At 35.7% G+C, this 16,875-nt stretch overlaps 1 protein-coding gene across 2 annotated transcripts; it reads right to left on the bottom strand.

The window, feature by feature from the left end:
- Positions 1–244: 244 nt before the first annotated feature.
- Positions 245–14,460, bottom strand: LOC121388556 (phosphoenolpyruvate carboxykinase, cytosolic [GTP]-like). 2 transcript variants are annotated; one of them, XM_041519938.1, is made up of 9 exons: positions 14,307–14,460; positions 10,625–10,894; positions 8,918–9,102; positions 7,040–7,243; positions 6,387–6,574; positions 5,672–5,885; positions 5,142–5,352; positions 4,083–4,186; positions 245–3,246 (listed from the first exon to the last, which is right to left on the bottom strand). In XM_041519938.1, the coding sequence occupies exons 1-9, from the start codon at positions 14,354–14,356 to the stop codon at positions 2,693–2,695; spliced, it is 1,980 nt and encodes a 659-aa protein (XP_041375872.1). In that variant the 5' UTR covers positions 14,357–14,460; the 3' UTR covers positions 245–2,692. The 2 variants fall into 2 exon arrangements, with proteins under 2 accessions (XP_041375872.1, XP_041375873.1); XM_041519939.1 differs by lacking the exon at positions 14,307–14,460 and adding an exon at positions 12,828–13,084.
- Positions 14,461–16,875: the final 2,415 nt, after the last annotated feature.

The raw sequence follows: 16,875 nt of genomic DNA, 5'->3' as shown, positions 1-16,875 counted from the left end.
CAGCCTGTGCTCCACAACTGGTATATCAAAAACCGTGGTAGGCTTTGTACTATCTTTGCTCTAGTTATCTTGGAAGTCCTTTAACCATATAACCATAGATAAAATGTGTAGATTTTATCATTAAATAATCTTCCTCCTTCCCACCCCCCCCCTCTCTTTTTCTCTCATATACATGTACATGTATATTATATCATCATACATACATGTACACATAAATCATATGTACATATTCAAAACACACAAGTTTAATTTTTAAACTTTTATTCTCTTTAATAGCATTTTCATAGAAAACATTTCATATCTTTTTCAAATTGCTCCCTACTCCCCAGCCCAGCCCACCCCACCTTTCGATACAAACAAATGATACTCTGATCAGAATACACGTGCACACATTCGAGATCAACAACATAAAAATATAGTCATAACACTAATTTACAAATACAATCAAACACGTCTATAATGACCACTAAGTTGTCTAGCAAATCAACAGGTCAATATTTGCAAATATTATATTTCTCAAGTGTCTGTTATATACAGGCGGTTGTTATTCAGTCATGTTCATAAATGGTTCAAATTTCTTTGGACACACAGTTTAAGATAAGAAAACCACCAAAACATATTACATAAAAACACACACACTGCCATATAACAACAATCTAGTCCCTTTAGATATATATGCATTAATATTTCCATAAACTAAAACCCAATGGTGAATCCAGAAGTCATAACTATACACATATACATGGGTATCATCATAAAATATATGTACACAGTACACACACAAATACACATATGGGAGAAATGTATAAATATTTAAATTTCACGATGCTAAGAATAGAATTATGTTTCTTAGGCGTATCACAGTTGAACATGATTGCAAAATTCAAAATGTCTAGTCCTTCTCTTTTAGAGATTAAGTTAAACCAATTCGCATTTAACAACTTTTATAATTATGCAAGTCACAACAATAAAGCATGTGTGTTATTTACTCAGCAGAAGAGAACCATGTATGTTATTTACTCAACCTTCCACACACATATTAACTAGTTATAGAACCAATCTGTATGGCCAGCATAGAGCTTTAACATTGGTTAGTTCGGTCCTAGATGGATCTGGTTTTATGTGCAAGGCTTAAACACACTGCTATAAACAGCTGTGTGGTACAGGCCGGTATTTCACATCCATTTGCATTGGAAGAAGAATGATAAACCACGTCTATAACTTTAAGTCAAACAGTCATACATTTTAAAGTAAGAAGATGACTAGATAATGTTAACTCAACACCCTGTAGCTGGATGACCCAATTTTCTGACACCAGGTTAAATTATTTCATATGATAATTGTAACTAACAATGCATTTCTAATTAAATTAAATTGTAGAATGCATGAAATAAATAGCTAACTTATTGGTTTTGTGTTATTGTATTGTGGCATGTCTTCACAATATTTAAAATCACATTTGTTTTTTAACTGACAAAAACTGATAGTAACCCTTTGAGTAAACATTATCATCAGAAAACAAGTTAACTTATCATTTTACATCATGATCCTAAATAAGTGCTAAATAGTTTACAAGCCAAGTGTGCTTCAGTGTTATTAGTAACATATATTTAGTGAGACATCGTGGGGGTGGGGTGGGGGAGATATTTCCTCCTTTGCTTTCAACTAAATTACAAGATAACTTATGTATTATTGTTTATTTTTATGTGCAAGTCCCACAATTAAAATATCTAATATAACAGCATAAATTATAGATTATTACTGCAAGCGCTCTTCAGAACAAATGGAAAAAACGTCCCGAGTTTAGGGGCTCCCTTCACACTGAAGTCTGCATTTTTGATTCATCCCATTGCTATATGTTTTTCTCGATACTGGTACTTAAAAGTTGGAATGTTACAAATAAACATCTCCAAAATTATAACAATATGTAGATCTCATGTAGAACAACATATCAGTTGGATACTAGTCATTTAAAATTTCTGATAAGACTATAATAAGTGTTATTTGGTAATCTGATACAAATTCTACCAATTATACCATAAATGGTTAGACACTTAGAAAACCAGTGAATTTGTGAGTATGTGCTTGGCAAAACACAATTTTTACAAATTTAAAAAAAAGTTCAGTAATGTCTAGTTTCCAGTAAATATATTACTTAAATTCTGAACTACATATAATGACATGAATAATGATTAATGAAAGGAACTATAATCATCGGAAAATATGACAATGAACTAAAATTTGTTGCACCAAAATTGTCAATACATTTGTAATGACTTAATTCTTAAAGTTTTAGTGCACTAAAAAACTGACCTCAAATAATTCACCTCTGACAAATATATTAACAAATAATATATACAACTCTATAATACAGTAATGATTAAAGACACGAGATAAAACCTTAAAATCCTAAAAATATTCATTATAAAAACACATCAATACATAAACAATATATAAATATACACATCAACAATTAAAAATACAGTATAAAATAATTATTACTATAAAGATTGTCACAACAGCTGTATAGTTGGGGAACACCAATGTCAGAAAATCCAGATCAAGGTATTAACGTTTGAAAAAAAAGAAGATGTATGTATTTCAGACACACGTGTATTTCGAAAATACTGGTGTATTTCGATGACCATCTTGTGTTTCTAACACTATAATTGTATATTGCATTACAAGTCAATTACAAAGCCGCCACACGCTGCTTCAGTTTCTCCAACTCATCAAGTATCTGTGGCGGCAGATCTTGATTCACCTGTTCGTCAAAGTATTTACCAATGGCGACGACCTCATCCCGCCAGAAGTCTGGAGGAAGACTGAAGAGTTCCTTTAGATCGACTTCCTCTTTGAGACCGGACAGGTTGAGCGTGCCTTGTTTGGGAACATAACCAATGGCCGACATGTCTGCGGAGTCTTCTCCGTCACAGCGCCGGAACACCCAGTCGAGGACGCGCGCATTCTCGCCGAAGCCGGGCCAGATGAAGTGGTTGTTGGCATCCTTGCGGAACCAGTTCACGTGGTAGATTCTCGGCAGCTGGAGGTTGGGCTTGTCCTGGAAGCTGAGCCAGTGTTTGAGGTAGTCACCGAAGTTGTAGCCGAAGAACGGCCGCATGGCGAACGGATCATGCATGATCACCTTGCCCGCGTGCTCAGCTGCGGCGGTCGATTCGGAGCGCATCGCTGCACCCATGAAGACACCATGCTGCCAGTTCATGGCCTCGTACACCAGTGGGACTCCTGGAAGGATCAAATGAAAGAATTAAAGAATGATAGAGGAATAGATAGATGAATGAAAGAAAGATTTAATAAAAGAATGAATGAACAGAAGAATGAAAGAATTAATGAAAGAATGAATGAATAAACAAATGAAAGAAAGAATTAATTAATTAATGGTTAATGAGACCCTATCCAAAAGAAAATCGGCTCCTGGGTGTCAGAAGGTGTATGACAGATGATACAATTAGTTATCATCAAAAAACATAAAACCATGATTAAACTACACCTAAAACAATATAAATTATTAAAACTACAGATCAAATATCAATTAAAAAGAACACTATAGATGGAGAAATTTATGTTTAACTATCAGATTATAATTACAGTACAGATGTTAAAATATTTAACAGATCCTGGCAATTGTGTGCTATATTTGCCACTCTTGTGGAAAACAGAGAATGTTGCACAATGAAGTTTTAACAATTGTTGATTCAGTCAACAAGACATGGAGAGAATCAACACTAAGTTCAGCCAGCGATGTTTCACTAACGTTTGCAAACTACTTAATTGGTTCCCGACGTGGCCATTTGGTTTAATGTGAAGCGCATAAACCAATCTAGCGGTGTTTTTTCTGCCGAGTCTGGCTGAACTCGACCCTGATTTCCGTATGAATTCATCACAAAACATGGCACAAGAAGTATTGTTTGTGGTATCAAGACAATTGACTACATACATTAATACTGAAAACACACAAGTTTATTAAAGCAGAAGTGTTTTATTTTGCATTAAACAACAATATTATGTAGATGGTGAAACGAGACCACAGTTCTGAGTTATAAAAACAAATCCTGACCTACCTTTTGGTCTTCGGCCACCAAAAATAATGGCATCAATGGGGACTCCCTCTGTGCTCTCCCAGGCTGGGTCCATGATGGGGCATTGAGCAGCAGGGGTACAAAACCTGAAAACAAACACCAATCACATGAAAACACGATCAACACAATACTTTGTTTTATTACTTAATCGTTTACAATAATCATGATATCTCTATTAACTTTGTGACAAGTCTTTTTGTCTGCGCCCATGACAGCTGTGTGCTACAACAGCTTGTTCTGAATGTACACATTAAAACCTATAACCTGACCATACCTGACCTTTTGCAATATCTTTTCATTTCATTTGCTAATCTAGGATATGTAAGAATCTACTATTTACTGCATCTAAGAAGAATGCTTGTTAACAGTCTATGTAACGATATATAAAAAGGCAGTTCACTGCAGCTGATGATGTTGTGTTCTTTAATTTTTCCATTCATTAACTTTATGTCAAAAATGGACCAATCCCCAAAGTCAAACTTGCGGAGCTGATGATGTTGTGTTCTTTAATTTTTCCATTCATTAACTTTATGTCAAAAATGGACCAATCCCCAAAGTCAAACTTGATCTATAATTGTTATAACACTATTCACATAAATTTAGCTAAATATCTTGATGCATTGTAACTAAAAAGTCTGGACAACTATTTGTTGGACAGACAGATGAACAGACTGGTATGGGACTAATAAAGAACATGAAAGTTAAAGTTTGTTTTGTTTAACGACACCACTAGAGCACACTGATTTATTAATCATCGGCTATTGGATGTCAAACATTCGGTAATTTTGACATAGTCTTAGAGAGGAAACCCACTATGTACTTCCATCAGCAGCAAGGGATCTTTTATATGCACCATCCCACAGCCTTTGATATACCAGTTGTGGTGCACTGGCTGGAACAAGAAATAGCTCAATGGGCCCACTGACAGGGACTGATCCGAAACCAACCGCGCATCAAAGCGAGCGCTTTACCACTGGATTACGTCTTGCCTCTAATAAAGAACATGAAACGAGACAAAACAACCAAGACGTTTGTTCTCACCTGGAGTTGGGATGTGCTGCGGGCTTCCCTTCGCTATCTTCTTTCGACCAGTTCTTGTCTCCCAGCCATGACTCGATGGTCACAGACTTCGAGATTTCATCCTCCATCCCTTCCCAGAAGAAGCCACCATCACTGGTTTGGGCCACGTTTGTGAAGATCGTGTTCGACTTGACAGTTTTCATTGCATTGGGGTTTGTTTTCATGGAAGTACCTTTAAAAGAAATCAAGCCATATAGCTCACTTCATCTTGTTTCAAGTGCTACAAAACATATCGCTTTTTAAATTAATTAAATAGACATTTCTATACTGATGTAAAGTGGCCATTTACAAGCATCTAATTTGTCAAAACACCACAACATTATCACATTTACGTAAAATGTGACTTGTTCAAAAAATCTATATAATTTGTAAGTTCATAGCAGGTGCTACACCAAAGAATCCAACCTCTTATTACATAAGTGAAAATACTGTCTGACAAATAGACTTCTGTATCGACTTGTTAAAAATCTAAATGATTTGTAAGTTCATACCAGGTGCCACACCAAAGAATCCAGCCTCTGGATTGATGGCGCGCAGCTTTCCACTGCTGTCGAATCTCATCCACGCGATGTCGTCGCCCACACACGTGATCTTGTATCCCGGCAGACTCGAGTTCATCATGGCCAGGTTGGTCTTGCCGCAAGCGCTCGGAAACGCAGCTGCAATGTATTTCTTCTGACCTTTTTCATTCTCAATTCCAAGAATCTGTAAATATAGTTTCAACAATGCATTACATCCATTCATTCATTAGATCCCAAATTACAAAATAAGTTTGTTTTGTTTAATGACATCACTAGAGCACATTTATTTATTAATCATTGGCTGTTGGTTGTCAAACATTTGGTAATTTTTGACATAGTCTTTGAGAGAAAACCTGCTACATTTTCCCATTAGTAACGAGGCATCTTATATTGGATGTCAACATTTGGCAAGTCTGACACGTAGTCATCAGAGGAAACCCGCTACATTAGTAGCAAAGGATATTTTATATGCATCCGACAGACAGGATAGTACATAGCACGGCCTTTGATATACCAGTCATGGTGCGCTGGCTGAAACGAGAAATAGCCCAAACGGCCCACTGATGGGGATCGATCCCAAACCGACCTCACATAAAGCAAAGGTTTCACCACTGGGCTACGTCCCACCCCCAAGTTACAAAGACAAAACATTTATTTATTCACTGGCGCCACATGAGATACGTACCAGCATGTGTTCCGCGAGCCAGCCTTCCTTCTTAGCAAGGATCGAACCAAGCCGCAGGGCAAAGCACTTCTTGCCCAGCAGAGAGTTTCCACCATAGCCACTTCCAAACGAGCAGATCTCATTACGGTGAGGAATGTGAGCGATAATTGTGTTCTGTGGGTTGCACGGCCAGTTGTTGTGGATCGGTCCTGAAATAAACAAACAATAAAACAAATATATAATAATGTACAAGCGATAATTGTGTTCTGTTGGTTGCACGGCCAGTTGTTGTGGAGCGGTCCGGAAATAATCAAACAACAAAACAAATATACAATAATGTACGAGCGAAAATTGTGTTTTGTGGTATGCATGGTTATTTGCACACTTTTTCTATGTTTTGATTGACAGCCGATAAGTCCTGAGTGCAAAATTTTATTTTGGTTTTATCATTGAGCTGAATGCTTATAAGTTGTGACGTGTGTTGTTTCAAGTAACAGCGACAGAGTGTTAGCTACAAACAGAAAGTGTACTGAATGGTATGTTGACATTTCAAAATTGCCCATTAATTAGAAAATCTGTGTAATCAAACCCTGTCGTGGTCAGTGGATTGTGTCCTGTAATACACAATTGTCAAAAGACAAAGGAATAGTCAAAGTTTCACATAAAAGACTTACTAGACAATGGCAGTGGGCTTCCAACTGAGTGCAGACATTTGACAAACTCTTCGTCGTTCAAGACACCGAGGACCTTTGACCCGACCCGGGTCATGACCCTCATGCTGGCCACGACGTAGGCGGAGTCAGTCAGCTCAATGCCAATCTTGGAGAGCGGAGAGCCGACTGGGCCCATGCTGAACGGAATCACGTACATAGTGCGACCTGCAACGTAAAACACACGATTTGTAAAGAGAATACAGGAGCAGAAGAACAAATTGGTTTACCATAAAAGATATACTGTAAATCATGTAATTAATACGTCATGATATTATTGCGTCCGTACATGAGTGAACAAAAATGCGTATTTTTATTAATGCGTCGGGCAAAAGTTCATATCACATAAAAACCACAGTTGTGTTGTTATTATATTGTTTGGGCTTCATCTTTCATGTTAAAAGAAGTCAGTAGTTGTTTTGACAGCTACTACATAACCTGAAGCTAATCGCACGGTGGATCAACCAGGAAGCCCTAATTACTTAAAGTAGTATAATTAGTATAACTACACCTTATTGTTAAGGGTATGCCTCGCACTTTTGTGTGGTGATTGCTTCTAATTAATCCACCAGTAGGAATAAAAGGTAAACGGGTCGCTATTACAGGGCACAATATTTCACATGAACGCAGACGTATTATTCTAACAAATGTTTTAGACTCATTTTATACACTTGATGCGCAGCACAGTAATAGACATTAACAAATGCGATATATTGCAACAGTGACAACTTGCGACCAGTCTAACTTAAATGTCATGTATAGAGTCGAGCTAAATGGTTTGAAGAAATATGCACGGATTGCTGGTTGCGGTTATATAATTTTCTACTGTTTCATTTTTAAAGGAATATATGTAGTAATAAAATTTGTTGATTATAATTTTACAAATGTTCAAAACAGTTTAAATGTATACAGTAATCCAGAAGTTAAGAAAATTAGAAAAATACTCACATCGCAAAATGAGCTTTTTAAAAACAAAACATTTGGAACATCACTGTATTATATAACCGCTATGATATTCCAGGAAAGTGAGAATAGAATGGCAACATCGAAATGAAAGAAAGATTCTTGAAGTATTCACAAAGACATTTAACAAAAATTGTTTTTGTATTTTGTTGCATCTTTATATTATAAAAGTTTTATTTTATTTAGAAGTATTATAGTAAAATCCTGCACATTTTTTGTATTGGGAATGAGACTAAACAAAATGCGTCAAGTTATTATTGCGTCGATGTGTTCGCCGCATTTTTCGCATTATTTACTTGCTCGCATTAATTTCATGATTTACAGTATACAATTTCAGATGTGGTAAGCAGTATTTTTAACAAATGACTAAGCATATATTATTAATACCTCAAAAACAAATACATGAAAAAGAAAAAAACAAGTAAAACAATAAAAGAAGGTGAAAAGATGAAAAACTAAATTACATGTATGCTATGCCTAAACCTGGGAATGCAATTTAAAAATAATTTTGTTTACCTCCCCTGACTGAAGGTGCAAAATAAAATGAAGCCAATAATACTTAATGAAACTAACTTGCTTTTTGTGCATCAGTCCTATAATAACACCATCAAATAACTTGCACAATGTTTTGGTGTTGCATATACCCAGATGTTTACAATTAAACTATGTCTTTGTACCTAGAATTACACCTACTTCAATATCAATGCAATGATTTTGTTTGTACCTAAATTACACACACCCCAAACAAAGAGACTTTCTTTGATCAAATAAACTCCAGCAAATTAAGATTTCATTAACGAGGTTATAAACCAAACTTCAACTGACACTTAAAGAATCATTTTTTGAAAGGCAGATTAACTCGAGACCAAGAACCCGTACCTTTCATACAGTCAGGAAAGCGCATGTTCAGTGCGTTGTCCATGTCTTCGAGAGACATCCAGTTGCCCAGCTGACAGTCTGCACCATGCTTCGGTGTTGGGATCGTGTCACGCTTCAGCTTTGTCGACATGAACGTCTTCTTTTCAACACGTGCTACATCTGCAGGGTCAGTCGTTGAAAGCCAGCTGTGAAAGTATAAAGTAGTGTTCTCAAAAAACACCTGTAAATGCAGGCGTCAATCCAAAGGAGCGGGGGGGGGGGGGGGGGGGGGGGGGGGGGGGGGAGGAGGAGGAGGAGGAGAGGAGAGAGAGAGAGAGAGAGAGATGCTCAGGATAACTTTTTTTCACTTATTTTAATGAATGAATAAGCACTCTAATTTTTTCATTTAATTAGTTGCATATGAAACCACCACCACCCCCACCTGCATAAAATTCTGGATCCATGCCTGAAATGTATTTGTTCGCAGACTGTTAAACTGATTAATATAATCTATGGGAAAAACTTAAAAGAATATTGCTTTGAAATGGGAATAACTTCGCATTATTAACCTTCTGAGTACTGCAGGCGAGATATCTCGCCCGACGTCACGTCAGTCGACATACTGTACACTGTATACAGTGCATTCCCCAATTCATATTTCCCACATGACACTCACCGGAAACGGAAATATAATAAAAGAATTTTTTTTTTTTTTTTTAAATGGTGACTTTTGTTTTGATTTTTTCAATTGAAAATATCTTGAAATTTTGAGTTCAAAAAGTGGTTTTCGGCAAGTATTTTCACTTGACAACAATGACGGCACGTCGCGGTAATTTTCAGGGATCGATAGCTGATTGTGACAGCTAATTTGATAATAAATTTGATCGTTTTACCAACAACGAAAATTACCAAATATTGCAATATGAATTGTAATTCGGGTTTTAAAAAAAATTCTGGTCAGAAAACCACTGTTATCGGGAATAATGGACATAAATACTGGACAGCTGGCCACAAATGCCCGTAAGTAAACGCAACTTTTTCGATTTTTTGCCTAATTTTAATCACCATTAGCCGATCTAAAAATAATAAAAATTACAAAAAAGACATGAAAATAATACTTACCGATTCATATATGAACTTTATTTCATGTATTTATACAACATTTAAGTGAATATATGTGAGTAAAAATTATAAACTTGTACCCACTCAACGTGGTTTTTGTTAAAAATTAATCCAGTAGTCTAAAGGTTAAGTAGAACATACATATACCACGATGAGTAGAAAATATAAATTTTAATTTGACAAATATATTGATTAATAAATTGGTCAATAATATAATACATGAACTTAGTCACTTTCTTCTGTTGAAGTTAAAACAAATTAAATTTCGCTGCAAGCTTTAGAACTAAAATTCCAAGAATGTCATTATTAAGTGTGAAGTGAAGATATTTTTTACTCATTTAATAATATGCCAGGTTGCATGTAACAGTCAGCTGTGATGTTAATTTCGTAAAAATATCCGCCTGGTCCCCCCCTCCCGTAACCCTAATCCTCACCCCTAACCCTAACTATAAATAATTAGGGAAGGGGGAGGACCGGGTGGATATTATACCTTAATTTCACCTATTTCTACTGTTAACGACATTCCTGCTTTTGCCAAGTTCTAATGCTCATTTTGTCTGGATTCCATGGCAAGACATGTATCTGAATAATACACGCAACACTTACCAGTTGTCGTACTTGGGAAGACGTTTCAAGATGCCATCTTTTTGTAGTATGTACATAAGCAAATCATTCTCTTTGTCCGACCCGTCACAGATGTGAATAGAGTCCGGCTGACACAGTCGAGCGTTTTCTTCCACATAGTGGCGCACTCTGTGGGGCAGTCTTTCTAGATCACCATAGATAACTCTGAAAGACCTCTTGGGCTGCACCAGTACTGATTTAGGCAACTTTGTTGTCCCTTTAAGCAACTGTGTTGACAACTGTGTTGACAACCTACAAAAAAAAAGGGAGGCCGATAAAAACATGAATTGGAAGAAACTTTTTTTTTAGGGGTAAAGGTTAGAAAGACATTACAAGGTTCATACACAAAGGTGCATGGTCTACAGGGTTTCTGCCAGAGGGTAAAATGGGTATGGCGCCATACACAAATATTTTTGCAGATTTGTTTTTCAAAGTTACCTTTTTGATAAAATTAATTACTCTTATCATTACTGCATGATTTTCTTTACCCTAACACTAAACATAACCCATTTTCTTTCTGGGGGAGATCCCCCATACCCCCCGTTGACTGTGGTTGCATTCAATTCCATAGCACCATACCCAAAAATTATTTTCTGGCAGAAACACAGATACAGAGCATGTGGCAGTGGTGGTTCCAGAAAATCCATTTAGGTGGGACATGTGGCCAGAGGCGACAAACATTCCTGAATGGATTCCTCAGATTCTTAAAATGTCAAAAATTTACAAATAAAATATATGTCGCAAAATTTAGCGGTGCCAGCGACCCCATAGATCTGCCACTGTGTGGTGCTGAGGTGCTGGTACTAGGCCTACTATTATAAAGCACCACTTGTACTATAAACTACCATGTTTGTAAGTATAAATCAATTTACTGGTACATCTTTTTGTTCTTCTTAACAAAACTTTTCAGAAATTTCTCCATATTTATGCAAACATCATGGACCCACATTATCTGATCTGTAAGTATACTCAATATTTAAATTAAAACATTTAAATTATTTTAAAAGGCATATTAGGAATTCAAGGTGTAGATACAGTAGTTTGTGAGTGGAATGATAGTGTGCAAGGATAAGAGTTAACTGATAGGAGTGAAGAACAATGTTTGAAAACAGGCCTCTGATATTGTGCAGTACAAACAAATTTAAAACTCTTGATCACATCAATTAATCATTCTGAATGTCCAAAATGACATATAGTTTGTACCACTACCAGTCATAGATTTTTTTTTTTTTATTATTTTTTTTTTTTTAAAGAAAACAAAAATTAAATCTATCTGCAAGAGCTAACAAAATATACTAATACTACTAATAGACCTGCACTATATTTATAGGCAACTTTGCATGTTAAAAAGTACAATGTAACAATATTCCAGCAAAATAATAAAATAAAATAATAAATAACTGCAAAACAAATCCAATCCAATAAATTATTTTTAAAAGACACTTTGAAAATCTTAATTAAAAATAAGTAGTTAACAATAGGGTATCCACGAGTACTCGGGCACGGGTCGAGTCTAGCAAGACTCGAGTACCCGTACAAGGTGGAATCAATTATAATACACTGTACAATGTAGGACAATAATTTCAGGCTTAGATAATCAACGATATAAGTGACACAATAATTATAAGATCATGCGCTAGTTTCTTTTTTTAAATTGGCAGTCCATCCACCATAACACTAAATATATCAACCGTTTTTAAAATGCAATACAATGACATGATTTGGCATCCATGTTCAGCCCTGGAATTAAAATGTATAATTCTATTTAACTTTATTCTTTAATCTCATCATCATCTAGAGTAAGTGTCGGGTACTCGGGTCCGGGTCGAGTTTGACCCTCGAGTACTCGAGTCCCATATTATGGACTCGTGGAGGCCCTAGTTAACAAAGACGCAAACATTAAAAAACAAAAAGACAACTAAATTTGTCGAGTTTACAGAAACTTGCATGAAGTAGGGGAAACAACTCTTGCAGTCTTGAAAAGTAAATAACCTCAATATGACCCTTTCACTCTGACGCGTGACTAGTCTCACCGCAAAACAAGGGAAATCGTTTAAGTTACACATAGTCACAACACAAAAAACACTGTAATTTAAATATTTAACATCCTAAATCAAAATAGGGCATAGCGAATAAATGTGTTAAGAAAATATGCACTCGAATTAAAGATTTAAGTAAACCATACCTGACGAATCCCCAGAGTCCAACCATTTTGATCGGAGGAAGCGAGTCAGTGACCGGTAAACACCCGCAGTAATGCAGGTCAAAAGCGGACTAATACACTAAGACAAAATAAAGTCCACAGTGCGCACAAAATAAATGCGCAAACACACAAAACGATCGATATTTAAATCTAAGTTACTTTCAACAGACTAGTGTTATGCAACAGCAAATTAAATTTGAGCTGATGTCATGAGTAATTCTCTTTAAATATTAGCTGTTCGCAGCCCGAAATCCTCAAAGGGGTGTGGAGACGCGTTTTCATTGGTTGATACGTCAGAATAAATTACCGATAAACCGGCAATGCGATCAGCTGACTGTACTACTATCAGCTGATTTTACTATAGCCGGTTTGGAAGAGCAGGTGGAAAATTTCATATGCCTTGAAGAATGTTCAGTTAACAAAACTGGATTTTAAGGGGAAGAAATCTCTATTATTAAAATTTGTACTTGACTTTGCTCATTTGATTTGCTTATCAAACAATTCCAAACCCATCCGAATTAATATCCGAACATTTACATTTTTAAAATCATCTGTCAAGATGAAAAAAGGACCTGTTTTATTAGTCTGTGAACAAGTTTAAGTAAATTTTAAAATTCTAAATTGTAAAAACATAATGTTATTTAAATAAGCAGTAAAATCGGATGCTCCTTATTACGCCGTAGCATTCGATTGGTAGGCTAATAGTAAAATTATGTTGCAAATTTAAAGTAAAGACGGTACCGCAAACATACGGATGTAGTCATTTTACCAGATGACTAGCATAGTATTAGATATGTATGTGTGGATATTGTTTAGAAATCAGCTTTCTATTTTTCCCTTCTTTCTTTTCTTCTCTTTCTTTTTTTTTAAATTTATTTTTTGGTGCTGGAATCAGTCTGTCAGTTTATTACTCTTGTATTATTATAATACTTTCTTGTTGATCGGTTTTTTTTCTTTTTACTTTTCATCAATTTTTTTTCTCATTTCACTTATATACTGTATCATTGTTCAATATATGTTGTCAGTAACGTATGCATTATGGAGTCGAAGAGGGCACAGTAAACTGAAAATAATTATGCCCAATCCACTTGTTTGTAAAAGCAATAAAATATGAATCTGTGATACCGCTACTGTAATATAGCTAGTTGATTTTAAAGGAACAACACTTTTTCAGATCTGTATGTATTAAATTTAACACTGACACTTGATGGATCATGAAAATGTTTAATCATATTGACAGTATGCGAATTACAAAAAAAAATTGCATCATGCATAGACTTACATACGTTTAGTAGAATATATATTTCTATTTTAACAAATCTAAAAATCTAGCAAATTACTAGCATCATCTTTTCTTTTCAACAGAAAAAAGACAACAAAAAAACATAACTATCTAAATTAAAATATTTTAAAAAGAAGAAGAAATAAGAACAAAAGATAAGAACATTTTAAAAAGCTCACCCCTCGTTCTTTCCTGTCGGTTTAATTTCTGTCTTAATAGTTCCAGGCATATTGAAAATGCAGATCTCGCCTCAAACTCTAGATTCATAGAACGCCACGAAGTTGGCTGGTGAAAGTAAGTTTCGATACGTATTTGTTTCATATTCTGAAAATACACAATGTGTGCGAGCGATATATATACGACGCACATCCGTCAATCATGGAGCCCGAGTTATTTTTAGAGCGTATTCATTGGGTGAACTTTGTACCTCGCGGTATATTACTGGCACCATGGACGACGGAAAACACCTTGTTTACTGTTTACCGCCGCGCGTCAGTGTAGTACTTTTGTTTGAGCAGGAATGACATACATTTATTTCGTACGTGAATCTTTGCCGTTTTGGTATGCGAACTCGGTGAAAAATGTATCAGCGTATCTCTGTGCAGTTGTTATATACATACATATATATATGTAGGCTAGTATATATATATAACAATGTTATTGTTAAATATTAATCTCTCATTAAAATGAATGTTTATTTAACGACCTCAAGCAGATTTCTTCGTTTTGTTTTCAATATATTTCACGAAGAAGCATGACTCGACCCACCCGTAAACGTCGGTCGTCACAGTCTAGACCCCCCACCCCCTGCATAAATCACCGCCACACTCGTCTGGAATCTGGAACAATATCCAGTCAACATCTATCTACATAGATGGAATACTTTTGTCGTATTTATATATATCGTCAACATTATACCTTGCTGCAACAACAATTTTTATGGGTATTTTGTTTGTTTGGTTTGGGATTTGTTTTGTTTTGTTTTAGTTTTGTCTTTTTTTTTAAATTATTATTATTATTATTTATTTTTTTATTTTTTTTTGTGTGTGGGGGGGGGGGTGAGACAATAATTCCAGCTTGGTTTCGCATAAAAAGAAAGGAAAAATATTTTTTAAATACAAAGAAAATTGTATATTAATAAGTGCAGTTAGTAAATAATTCAGGAATACTTGACCCTATAGTAAGTATATCGTCTGCTCGTGGTTTGAAATTATATTTTTTTTATTAGTTTACCCTACTAAACTCTGTATTTTATTCTTCGTTTGTTAATGAATCTCTACTAGTTTATAATCCATTTTGTATGCGTGTATGATTGAAAATAATAATAATAATAATAATAATAATAATAATAATAATGAAAGAAAAAATCGAGAAATAAAACTTTCACACTCCAGGGCGGAGCATAGCCCAGTGGTAAAGCACTCGCCTAAAGCGGTCGGTCTGGGATCGATACCTGTCGACAGACCCATTGGGCTATTTCTAGTTCCAGTGAGTGCACCACCACTGGTATATCAAATGCCGTGGTATGTGCTATCCTGTCTGTGGGATGGTGCTATTAATGGGAAACTGTAGAGGGTTTCGTCTCTAAGACTCTATGTCAAAATTACCAAATGATTGACATCAATAGCCGATAGGCTTAACTAATAAGTCAATGTGCTCTAGTGGTGTCGTTAAACAAAACAAACTTTAACTTTCACACTCCGTGAGAAGACGACGTTCAATATATTGTTTTATTTATATCTTGACCAATGTTTCTACAAACTACACATAAAATAAAAATAGATTGTTATTTCCAAAACAGTTTTTATTTTATGCCAACCCAAACTAGAATGTTTGAAAACAAACAAACAAACAAACAAAAAACCCAACAACAAATAAACAACAACAACAAAAAAACAACCCCTAAAACCTCCACAAAACTCACAAACAAAAAACAACAACAACAACAACAACAAAAATCAACAACACCTCAAATTCAGACAAAAACGATATATATATTCGGGCAAAATGAGCTTGCCTGAAAACTTTTCACCGTGTATTTCCATCATTCTACCCAAAATATTAATTGTAATCCATGTGAAAATGTATACTGATTAGTTTGCAACCCTATTTTGCTGTTTGGCAGTAATGCTAATACGAATATATATATTGTTATTTAGATTCGGGCATTTTCATATAATTCGGGCAAAAATCAGCCCCCTCCATTACAAAAATTGAAGCCCGTACGCCTATTCTTAAAACTCACCCACTGGATCCGCGCCTGTCTTCACACAACCTACTACATGTAGTATAATATTTTAGGCGAACAGTTCAACGTCATATACACTGCTCCCAATCTTCTTAGAAATATATAGGCGTCAGAAGAAGGGGGTGGGTGGCGATGGGTTCTAAACGGGGCCATTGCCCAACTCCATTACTGGCCCCTTCAGTTGAGCACACCGATATCTTCCGATGCCCGTGAAAGACTTTATTAGAATTCAAAAATGTCCCATTAAAACGTGCATAGTTAGATAACAGGCGGCCGCAAACAGTACCTCACGAATATCAAAGGCCATGGTATATGCCACCCTGCCTGTTGGAGCACACCTATACAAATCCCTTGCTGCTAATGAGTAGTCATGTGGCGGTAGCGGGTTTCCTCATTCACTGTTTAGAACACGTGGCATGAACAACCGTATACATGTAGGGCTCACACACACACACACACACACACACACACACACAGAGAGAGAGAGAGAGAGAGAGAGA

The sequence above is a fragment of the Gigantopelta aegis genome, chromosome 14 (assembly GCF_016097555.1).
Source record: "Gigantopelta aegis isolate Gae_Host chromosome 14, Gae_host_genome, whole genome shotgun sequence".
Taxonomy (NCBI): Eukaryota; Metazoa; Mollusca; class Gastropoda; order Neomphalida; family Peltospiridae; genus Gigantopelta; species Gigantopelta aegis.
The sequence above is the reverse complement of the archived record's forward strand: the minus strand, read 5'-3'. Positions and strand labels throughout refer to the sequence as shown.